The 12,272-nt window shown below is 34.8% G+C and overlaps 1 protein-coding gene across 16 annotated transcripts in view; it reads left to right on the plus strand.

Annotated features, from left to right (window-relative positions):
* The window catches only part of JAK2 (Janus kinase 2), a 103,865-nt gene that overhangs the window by 59,852 nt on the left and 31,741 nt on the right, over positions 1 to 12,272 (plus strand). For all 16 annotated transcript variants that reach the window (XM_036331048.1, XM_036331052.1, XM_036331050.1 and 13 more), the window contains 5 exons: positions 2,590 to 2,776; positions 3,411 to 3,538; positions 6,678 to 6,812; positions 8,750 to 8,837; positions 11,869 to 11,996. In XM_036331048.1, coding sequence (XP_036186941.1) covers positions 2,590 to 2,776; positions 3,411 to 3,538; positions 6,678 to 6,812; positions 8,750 to 8,837; positions 11,869 to 11,996 — 666 coding nt within the window. The remainder of the gene's footprint in view (positions 1 to 2,589; positions 2,777 to 3,410; positions 3,539 to 6,677; positions 6,813 to 8,749; positions 8,838 to 11,868; positions 11,997 to 12,272) is intronic.

Genomic DNA, 12,272 nt, shown 5'->3' on the forward strand with positions numbered 1-12,272 from the left:
ACAGTAACATCTTTATTTAGTCTATATAATTTCCCCTTCATGTTTAGGTACCATATATATTTCCTTTTTAATACTCTGAATTATAGCTCTGGATATAGCTAGCATAATAATATTTAATTTACCCCAGGAATCCTGCATGTATAATAAATTATAATTCCTAGGATTTATATAAAAATATAAAATGATTTATAATGTCCTTCTGTCTTTTAATGTAGAATTTATTTTACTTTATTTTTTGGTGTTTGGGTGTCACAAGGGTGTCATACTGCATCAGTTCTCTTAAAGTCTCTTTTTTCAGAAAGATGGAAATCTTTACCAAAACATATAGAACACAATAAATCAGAAGTAAACTTTCCTTTTACTAGTAATGGTTATAAGATTAGAGTAAAATAAGGTTATAACAAAGAAACAAACATTACTGAACTTTTAGCTAGTGGTGGGTTTTTTTATTTTTAAAAAATCCTTACTTGAGGATGTTTTGTATTGACTAGAGAGAGAGAGATAGAGAGAAACATCGATGTGAGAGAGAAACATTCATTGGTTGCCTCCCTTACTCGCCCCACCGGGGTTGAACCTGCAACCTAGGTGTGTGCCCTGACCGGGAATCAAACCTGCAACCTTTTGATGTAAAATGCTCCAGTCAACTGAGCCACCCAGCCAGGGCTAACCTCTTTCAATATTAAGAATGACAATCTACAATGTATGTTTTAAGCTTAAAACTACAATGAAACCTCATTTTTTAAAAACATTTTAAAATTATTTACTTATTGATTGATTTTAAAGAGAGAGAAATATCAACTTGTTCCACTTTTATATGCAACATTGGTTGATTCTTGTATGTGCCCTGACCAGGGACTGAACTTGCAGTCTTGGCATATCAGGACGATGCTCTAACGGTGAAACCTCACTCTTAATGCAGATTATTTGTATGCCATGTAAGATTGTTTACAATCCAAAATTATCTAAAAAGATAGTATCACTTATAAGGCAGTTTCATGGTATAAATCTTGAAAAACTTTATATTAGCTTCCAAAATTTATCTTGTTTTTTTAAAATATAGAAAGTAAGGATTTTGTTATTCAGTTATTTTAAGTTTTATAAAATACAGTTGTTATATTTAGTATATGCAGAGTGGATTTATTGTCCATAAAAACAGAAGGTAGGTTACTCTACAACTTTAGTATTGTAAAATGCTCTATCCTAATTTCACAATATTTTCTCACTGAAATTATAGTAGCTCATTATATTCAATTATCAAATCAAAATGAATATATTGTTATGTATTAGGGAGTGTATGTTACATAGCCCTGTTTCAAGAAGTTTGTCTTTTGGGAAAAAAGAAGAAAGAATACAAAAAATTTACTAAATTGAGCATTGTAATTATTCAGTACTAGAGGCCTGATGCACAAAATTTGTGCAAGGGGCTCAGCCCTGGGAGCCCCTTGCAGCCTCAGCCAGCCTTGGCAGCCCCCTCACAGCCTTGGCCGGCCCTCACAGCCCCTCGCAGCCTTGGCTGGCCCTCACAGCCCTGCAGCCTTGGCCGGCCCTTGCAGGCCCTCACAGCCCCTCGCAGCCTTGGCCGGCCCTCACAGGCCCTTGCAGCCCTGGCCGGCCCTCACAGCCCCTTGCAGCCCTGGCTTCGTCCCAAAGGTCCTCCGGACGGTCGTCCTGAAGGATGTCCCAATGATCGTTCTGTTCGGTCTAATTATCATATTAGCTCTTTATTATATAGTATAGGCATAGACAACAACAGAAAATACAGTTAAAGATCTTTTGGAGTAGGAAGGATTTGAGATAGACCTTGAAGTATTTAGTTGAGTTTATACAAATGGTCCTAAATAGGTTGAATATGCTTATTAAGAAGCCACTCAAAAAATAGATGAATGAATAAGCTTGTTAATGAACAAGCACATAAGACAGACATTGAAAAACTGAAAAATATTAACATTCCCATATTGGAGACAATTACACAAATACAGTAGTGGCACAGTGGAATGGGAATGACCTTTGCTTGTGGAATGTGGTGAGAGTTATAGGGAGGACCTCACAGGAAGTGGTATGTGAACTAAGTTTTAGGAATGAATAAAAGTCCATTGCTCAGAAAGAAAACATGTACACTCATAGGTAGAGAGAGAGCATGTACAGTTATCATGAAATAGCATGGCACTTGCTTGGAATTTCTTGAGTCACAATATAGCCGGAACATAGGCTGTATTTTGTAATTGGCAGAAGTTGAGATTGGAGATGGAGGCAGAATCCTGCTCAAGGAACACCTTATACTCTAAATTGGTTATAGACTTTATCTTATAAGTGATGGAAAACTGTTAAGGATGGTATTATTATTGTTAATTATCATTGCTTTTTAAAAAATAAAGTCAACTGTTAAGCCATTTCTTTAGCCTTATATAATATAGTTCTTTTTGAGGAATCAAGCACCTCTATTACCCTACTCTGATACTATACTAGGATTCATGATTCAAATGTCTAAATATTTTGTTGGTTAGTTTTGTGAAATCCATTTTGTAATAGTAATCACTATGATGTCCATTGTGATTTTCCCTCTCTCTCTTTATAATTAAACTTATATAGCGTGATAATGTCATTGAATATAAGCACTGTTTGATTACAAAAAATGAGAATGGAGAATACAACCTCAGTGGAACTAAGAAGAACTTCAATAATCTTAAAGATCTTTTGAATTGCTACCAGATGGAAACTGTTCGCTCAGACAATATAATTTTCCAGTTTACAAAATGCTGTCCTCCAAAGCCAAAAGGTAAAATAATTTTCTAGTTATTTTAAAAATACGGGTCATGGCTTGTGTATATAGTGAGTGATAGCTTTAGTATATTGATTTAAAAAGAAAGATGAAAGCAACAGCTCCATAAACAGATTACTTTTGCCTCCTTCTTTATAAATATATCCTCAAATAGGTTTGTTCAGTTTGGTTTGGGTTTTCTAGAAGTGACATGAAGTTCTATAATTCTAAAATGATATTAAAAATAATAATGCTTGATATAAATCAATCATTTATTAATTGAAGTGAAAGACCTCACTACCAAATTCTCATATGTGGTTCTAAGTAAACACTATAATTTCTTATACTTTTAAAATAAAAATAGTAAGGTTGGAAATCTTGTGAAACAATGATTATTAAAAATTATTAAAATTCCTGAAAATTGAGTTATGGAAGTGAATAATTTTGAATATTTGAAATAACTGGTTAAGGTACATTAAAGTTCAGTGAATAAACTGATAAAATAATTTTCTATAGAAAAAAATGAACAGTCAAAGTTATTAAGCATTTCTTATATTTAGAACATATTTTATTTTACCCTCTTGGAGAACTTTATGTCCTCAGCATGTTTTGGTTATATATGTTTTCATTATTTCTTTTTTTTCTTTTACAGATAAATCAAACCTTCTCGTCTTTAGAACAAATAGTGTTTCTGATGTACCAACCTCACCAACATTACAGAGACATAATAATGTGAACCAAATGGTGTTTCACAAAATCAGAAATGAAGATTTAGTATTTGTAAGTCACTAGATGCTGATTATGGTCTTTCTTGTCCTTTTAAAATAACAAATGTTAACTGGAGAGCATTATGCCAAGTGAAATAAGCCAGTCAATGAAGGAAAAATACCACATGATCTCACTCATTCATGGATAATAGAGACCATTATAAACTTTTGAACAATAATAGATACAGAAGCAGAGCTGCCTCAAACAGATTGTCAAACTGCAGCGGGAAGGCCGGGGAGGGTTGGGGGGCAGGAGGTAGGGGGGTAAGAGATCAACTAAAGGACTTGTATGCATGCATATAAGCATAACCAATGGACATAAGACACTGGGGGATAGGGGAGGCTAGGTGACTGTCTAGGGCGGGGGGATAAAATGGACACATATGTAATACCCTTTGTAATACTTTAAGCAATAAAAAAATAAAATAAATAAATAAAAATAAAAAAATAAAATAAAATAACAAATGTTTCCCACTTATATTCATGTGACATTTGGAAGTGTTTTATTATAAACTATATTAAAATTTTTTGCACTTTAAATACTTTTATTTCTTGTGAAAGTGTAATACCAAACTTAAGCGAGAAATTAATAATGTTATTTTAAGAAGGGAATTGTATTTTTTTACAGGATTTTAAAAATTTCTTTATAAATCTTAAATTAAAAATTAAAAATCTTCTTCTACAAAAGACCTATATCTTAATTCTCAAATTGTAGAGAAAGTAAGGGAAATTCAAGGGATTAAAAATAAGAAAGGCCCTAGCTAGCTTGGCTCAGTGGATAGAGCGTCAGCCTGTGGACTCAAGGGTCGCGGGTTTGATTCCGGTCAAGGGCATATGCCTGGGTTTCGGGCTCGATCCCCAGTGCGGGGTGTGCAGGACGCAGCCAATCAATTGATGTTTCTATCTCTCTTTCCCTCTCTCTTCCTCTCTGAAATCAATAAAAATATTAAAAAAAAAGAAACTGAAAATAAAGTAGTACATAATATCTGATGGTTTGGCTATAGAATGATGTTGGGGGTTGGGATTAGTCTCACTAATCAAGGAGATTAAGATCTAAAAGTAGGGCCAAGTCTTAAGGCCTATAGAAGAGCAGGAGTTAAAAGTGAGGCCATGTCTGAATAAAGCCAGGACCTTCAAATAAATACATTCTCAGTAAAACAATATGTGGATTGTGAAAAATTCACCCACTAGCAAAAGGGGAAGAGAAGTGTTGTTTTAGGTGGGCTCTTAGGAAAAAATGTCTCTCCTGAGAATTTGTAATCATAGACTTTTGAGTTTGGGTTTATACCACCTGCCTGATCTAACCTAATAATTAAAATAAAAAAAAATGATACTCCCCTAGTAATACCTTGTAGTGCTTGGCAGAAGCAAAAACAAAATCTTTTTGGAAGAACATATTCTTAACCTCGCTCACTCAGAAGTCTACCGATGAAATGACTCCAAACATGAGCTTTTTTTTTTTTTTTTTTAATCCTCCCTCGAGGATATTTTTCCATTGATTTTTAGGGAGAGTGGAAAAGAGAGGGAAAGACAGAAATATCAGTGAGAGAGAAACACATTGATTGGTTGCCTCCTGCATGCGCCCCAACCTGGGCCCAGGCAGCAGGGGAGCCTGTAACCGAGGTATGTACCCCTGCCCCCCTTACCCCCCCACTGGAATCAAACCAGGACCCTTTGGTCCAGACCGACACTCTATCCACTCAGTCAAACTGGCTAGGGCCAAGCATGAGCTTTTAATTGAAAAAATTAAAAGGGAAATAGCCCTAGAATAACCAAGAGTAAGCAGACCAGCAAACATCAAAGTATTTCATATAACAGATTTTTAGAAAGAGATTATAAAATGTGCTGAGCCAGCTCAGCCGAGGGTTCAAAAGCCTGAGTGAGGGCAGAGAAGAATGGAGAAAATGAAAAAGAGAATAAGCTGGGTCTAGGTGGATCTTCCTGTGCCCGGCTGAGGCCACAGAGAGAGATCCAGAGGCAAGCTGAGCCTTTATTTTATAGCCAGAGGTAAACAAGGTAGTGGTTACCAAAGTTACACTGTTCTTGTGAGTTTTCACTTGTTTTGGCAGCACTTGCTGCACCTCCCTCAGCCCATTAGCTTCCCAGATAAGATCTAGGGAGCATCATAAGGTCAAGTCTAATTATGCTAAGAGGACTGTGCCCTCTAAGCTGGGACTTGTTTGTGACTTTGCCAACAGGTCAGTCCGAGGCTTAACCCTATAGCCATGCCCTACAATAAAATACATATTTTTAAAGATATAAAAGGCAATGGAAGCATGGGGGAAAAACAAGACACTTTTTAAAAAAGAACAAATATTTAGAGAAGAAAAATATAGAAATGGAAAATCACACTCATTGACAGTGATACAAAATGAACAGGTTAATAAGCAGATTACCTTTAGTTGAAAAGATAATTAGTGAATTGGCAGAGAGATCTGAAAAATTTTCATGTTGAGCAGAATGAGTAGGAAAATGATCACTGATATCCAAGTTCCATAAAGAGAACATGGAGCACATACACAGCAGTAATGAAGTGAAACAGTAAAAAAAAAAAAAAAAAAAAAAATTAAAAGAAAGATAACAATTCCTGACCTTGTGGTAAATTAATAATAAAAAACAAAGCACATATGTACATACGTCGAAATGACAGAACTCTTTTTTTATAAATAAATGGGAGATGGCAACGTAACCACAAAATGACCTCGAGTGTGACGTAACCTGAAGACTGTGTATAGGGTCAGACAACTAGAAGGTAGTAGGTAATATGGAACAAGTCAGATATGCTGCCTCCACAGACCATACTGTACTGCCATTATACTGCACTATTAGGAAAGGCAACAACAGCAACAAAATTTCACATGTAAATAAATGTAGGTAGATAAAAAAAAAAAAGTAGGTAAATATAGGTGATAATTATAGCCAACCCAAGGGGTTTAAGAATGGGTGGAACAAAAATACACTTTATTCATTAATCCTTATTTTTTTGTCTTCTATTATTGTATAAGGAAGCAGAATATAATCCGGAGTCTTAAATCTGGGAAATATTTGCTCATAGATTTTTTTTTTTACTCTTTGTCATTGAACATATTTCCTAATTCTCACATCTTTATCTATCTTTACTCATTATTTTCTTTTCTTTCTTTCTTTTAAAGAATGAAAGTCTTGGCCAAGGCACTTTTACAAAAATTTTTAAAGGTGTAAGAAGAGAAGTAGGAGATTATGGTCAACTGCATGAAACAGAAGTTCTTTTAAAAGTTTTGGATAAAGCACATAGAAACTATTCAGAGGTATGTATACTCTTTGTGTAGTTTATATAGTTTATGATATTTAAAGATGTGGGCTTAATATGCACACAACACATCATGCTTGCAGCTTTTCAAAATTGTAACTTTAAAAAGTTTATATCAAGGACCTTTCTGAGGATGGCCTTCTAGTGTGGCTATAGAAAATTATAGAATACTAGAGGCCTGGTGCACAACATTCGTGCGCTGGAGGGTGGGGGTCCCGGCCTGAGCCCTCTTGCAGTCTGGGACGCCTCAGAGGATGTCCGACTGCCAGGTTACGGCAGATGGACATCCCCTGAGGGGTCCTTAGTCCTGTAGCAGAGGCAGGAGAGGCTCCCGCCACTCCACTGCTGTGCTCGCCAGCCATGAGCCCAGCTTCTGGCGGAGCCGCGCTCCCCCTGTGGGAGCACACTAACCACCAGGGGCAGCTCCTGCGTTGAGCGTCTGCCCCCCGGTGGTCAGTGCATGTCAGAGTGACTGGTCATTCCACCATTTGGTCGATTTGCATATTAGGGCTTTATTATATAGGATTTTTATAATAACATTTTAAAACTACTTTTGGCATTGTGTTAAGGGTATCATTATGTCTCTGCATATACTAAGGCAGTGGTTTTCAGACTTGGTTCCCAGAGCTTTATGGGCTCGACAGATTTCTTTCATAATGTCATCTACTTAAAAATAAAAAGAGAGAGAGAGTTTAGCTTTGGTCTGTGTGGCTCAGTTAGTTGGGCATCGTCCTGTGCACTGAAGGGTTACTGGTTTGGTTCCTGGTTGGGGCACATACCCCTTTTGCGGGCTTGATCCCCAGTGGAGGGTGTTCAGAAGACTGATTGAAGCTTTGCTCTCACATTGATGTTTCTTTCTCTCTTTCCCTCTCCCTCTAAAAATCAATTTTTTAAAAAGTTTGTACTAAGAAACATTCTAGTTGAAATACGGATTACAGAGATACTCGCCCACAGAAACCCAGCTGCTATTTGCCTGAGTTCTTAGCATAGCACAGCATCACCAAACATTTGTGATGTTTAAAATATCTTAAAGGATGTTAGTAAGAAGAGGATGTGAAACATACAAGTCAAAGAGTTGTTCTAATCCAGAACACTGCAGTGTTGGTGAATATGATTTTCAGTAGCAATAGCCAGAAGTTCTAGTCAAAGTTTAGTTGAGTTAGAGTGATGTTAATACCATGCTAATCTCCCAACATAGTTGTCATGATATTTTATATGCACAGAGATAATTTTTTTTTACTTAAAATTTTTTTATTTTAAATTTAAATCATTTTAATTTTTAATTACAGTTGCCATACACTATATTAGTTCCAGGTGTACATTCCAATTCCTTAGGAAGTGTTATTTGAAGCTCCCATCCACTTACTTCAATCTCATATCACTCTCTCTGGTGTCTACTTCTGTTTGTACCTCTGTCTTCTACTCTAGGTGTCATGAGTCTAAGCCTGTGTATCTTCCATCATTCATGCTGCCTTGTGTCACTATTGCTCTTTTCCATTGCTATCTTCTATTCCAGCCTTATTGAGGGGTTTCTTCAGGGTGAACTCTAGCATTAAGATTGATGGCATTGCAAGACCATATAAGGGGACCAAAGCACATCGTAGCCTTACATATATAGTTCTGCAGAGAAGAGGAGAAAGTGCATTTCTCTACCAGCGGTTCTCAATCTGTGGGTCGCGAACAATGAAAATACATCCTGCATATCAGATACTTACATTACGATTCATAACAGTAGCAACATTACAGTTATGAAGTAGCAACGAAAATAATTTTATGGTTGTGGGTCACCACACATGAGGAGCTGTATTAAAGGGTCGCGGCGTTAGGAAGGTTGAGAACCACTGCACCGCCAAAGAACATCTTTCTGAACTGTGAATACTTATAGGCACAAACAATAATTCTTTTGCATTTTTTGTATGGTTTTCTTTTCCTTAGTCTTTCTTTGAAGCAGCAAGCATGATGAGCCAGCTTTCTCACAAGCATCTGGTTTTAAATTATGGAGTATGTGTCTGTGGAGAGGAGAGTAAGTAAAGCTCTGGCTTCTTTATGTTAATGTTATGCCTTTCTCAGTACATCCATTTTTTTTATATAGAAATTTTATATACATCCAAAATTTTTATATAGAAACTATGATCATTTTCAGGATCATAGTTATGTATCAGTATAAACCATAGTTTAACAGGAGTTAAATATTATTGAAACCAAAAACATTGTAGAGCTGTTCAGTTAAGCCTTCTAAAAAAGGAAACCAATGAATGAAATTAAAATGCAGAAAATAGTTAATATGGCTTATGTTAAACAGTAGAGTATTATAATAAACAATGTTTACTAATCTTTTACCATAATATACAGGGTTTGGCAAAAGTAGGTTTATAGTTGTGAGTACTCTAAATGGAGTTTATTCTTTCTTGTATATTTGTTAATTATTGTATTATTTTTCCATACGAACAACTGTAAACCTAGTTTTGCCCAACCCTATATATTATGGCTGGTTTAACATAATAATGGAATAACAGGACATTTCTGTACAGTACCCATTTATTTGGAATTATAAAGATAAAGCATATAAATTATAGACTGATTTTTTAAAAAGAGTTCATTGGTTTTTAGAGAGTAAGGGAGAGAGAGGGAGAAACATCGATCAACTGCCTCCTGCATATGCCCTGCTGAGGATCAAGCCTGCAACCTGGGCATGAATCCTGACTGGAAATCGAATCGGCAACCTTTCAGTGTACAGCACGATGCCCAACCAACTGAGCCACACTGGCCAGGTCTAGACTGATTTTGAATGAAACTGACTGAGATGATTAGATGTTGATATCAGATATATTCTATGTCTAAATTTAGACTGTTCATAAAAACTTACAAGGTTTACATTCAGAAACTTTGTATGTAATTCCTATTTTCAATTAGTAATGCGGATTAGATATGCATCCGTACTCATATAACATTGCTTCATATATTTGAATATTGATAATCTTTTCAAAGGCAATAGCTTTCAAATATGTTTTCTGTAAGTTCCTCAGGTATTTCAGAGGAGTTAATAAAATGACTATAAATCTAAGTGCAGTAGTGGAGAGTTCTACCCACTTAACACCAACTAGAGTGGTTCTGTATTTATCCTTTTTATTTATTGATGTTTCTCATAATTTTTCACCTGGGGAGGATATACTTAGAGCATATAATTCCAATTCTTGCACTTGCCTTTGTATTTAGTTCATTGTTTCTGTGATGTACTCTTCTCATTAAAAAAAAAAAATCTGGCCCTAACTGGTTTGGCTCAGTGGATAGAGCGTTGGCCTGCGGACTGAAAAGTCCCAGGTTCGATTCCCGTCAAGGACATGTACCTTGGTTGTGGGCACATCCCTAGTAGGGGGTGTGCGGGAGGCAGCTGATCGATGTTTCTCTCTCATTGTTGTTTCTAACTCTCTATCCCTCTCCCCTCCTCTCTGTAAAAAATCAATTAAAAAATATATTTTAAAAAAATCTGAAATTGAGAAGCTGTGATATAATTGATGGCATTTTCAGCTTAATGGGTATTTTTTTCTTGTATAACATAAAATAAGGGGACATATGATAATCTGTGGTATCTATGAAAAATAGTAAGTCTTACATGCCACATAAAAAAGATTTTATTAATCTCTCGTTCATTGCAACATTGCAGCTACTAAGTCTTTTTCTGGATATTTCCCCTAACAAATTTTCCTGCAGGCATTTTTCTAAAATTAAATTTATTGGGGTAACATTGCTCAATTTTTAATTATTGGTATGTGGATTGTTCTCCAAATTAACTATGGGCAGCAAAACTTTAATTTGTTTCTGTTACTCAGCGAGGTCCAAAGGCAACTTTTGTCAATAACAATTATTACATTCCAAATGAAAACTAAGTCATTTTAATATTAAATCAAGCAGTATCACAATTTGAGATTAGATCTACAGTATGCATTTTACAGCAAATATATGAAATATAGGCATGTATGAAGTTTAGCCACTTAATAACTTACTAGGCCATGAACTAACATGGATAACAATGTGAAGTCTGTGAGAATTTCTTTAAAAATATGTATCATTATGCCATGTTAAAAATTTTTACTTGAGTTTTTGTGGTTTTTATTTTGTAGCTTAATTTTCCATTATTTAATTTTGAAGACAACACTATGCTTGATAAAAAACAAAATATCAATAAATTCAAATTTGAAATCAAGAACTTAAGGTTACTCTATTACAAATGATTACTAGAAGAATGTAAATAAACCCTAAACCCAGTTAATTATTAAATAACATGCATTTATGTAGAAACAGTCTTGGCTTTCAGGAAATAAGTTAGTATTAACAGGGAATTTTTACTGTTTCATAATGGCAGTCAGCATTTTTTTTTAAAAGCAAATACTTGCTTCTCTGGAAAATATATATCTTAATAGTATTTTTAAAAAATAGTTTTAAAGATAAAGCAATGCAAAACAATTTTTTACAGCATAAATTAAAGGAATGGATGCAGTTCAAACTCAAATTATCCTTCATATCTCCAATAGAATAGACATTGTTATTATTTTTTGTGTGTGGAAGAAGAATTCAGGAAGTTTTGAATGTCTAAATAGTTTCATGGAAGAAAAATTAATAATGTGAGACATTTTTATTTGTTTTAAAAAAGCAGCCATAATTCAGTGATGACACATAGAGGTATGCTGAAGTAATATTTTATATGTGTAGGGGTGTGTAAAATGTGTATTATTATAAAATATTTATGTACATATATAATATTGCATGTATTGTGTACATATATTTTACTATGTATTATTTATTTATTACTATGTATAATGCATATTATGTATATAAAATTTAGATTCCTACCTCTTGCTGTTGTGAATAAACTAACCCCCCCTTCTGAATGGTATGCAGCTGTTTAGCTTTTTAAATTAGTGAATTGTATGTAGTTTAATCTCTTTTCCTATAATACCCACAGGTACCTATAATATATTTATACAAGTTTCAAGTTATATATATTTTGTATTGTATGTGTACTTGAGCCTTATCATTATTATATTTTAATGCAGATATTCTGGTTCAGGAGTTTGTGAAATTTGGATCACTAGATACATATTTGAAAAAGAATAAAAATTCTATAAATATATTATGGAAACTTGAAGTGGCTAAACAGTTGGCATGGGCCATGCATTTTCTAGTAAGTAATTAGTAAATTCTATAAAAAAAACATCACCCAAGGATATATTTTATTGGTATTAGAGAGAAAGAGAGAAAGAGAGAAAAACATCGATGTAAGAGAAAACATTGATTGGCTGACTCCCATACATGCCCGACTGAGTCTCGAACCTGCAACCTTTTGGTGTATGGGACAATGCTCCAACCACTGAGCCACCCAACCAGGGCAGTATATTCTTCATCAGGTATTTTATTTAGTGAAGCAATGTAGAAAGGATCTTGACCTGGGAACAAGAAA

This window comes from Myotis myotis, unplaced genomic scaffold (genome assembly GCF_014108235.1).
Source record: "Myotis myotis isolate mMyoMyo1 unplaced genomic scaffold, mMyoMyo1.p scaffold_m19_p_12, whole genome shotgun sequence".
In the NCBI taxonomy this organism is placed as follows: Eukaryota; Metazoa; Chordata; class Mammalia; order Chiroptera; family Vespertilionidae; genus Myotis; species Myotis myotis.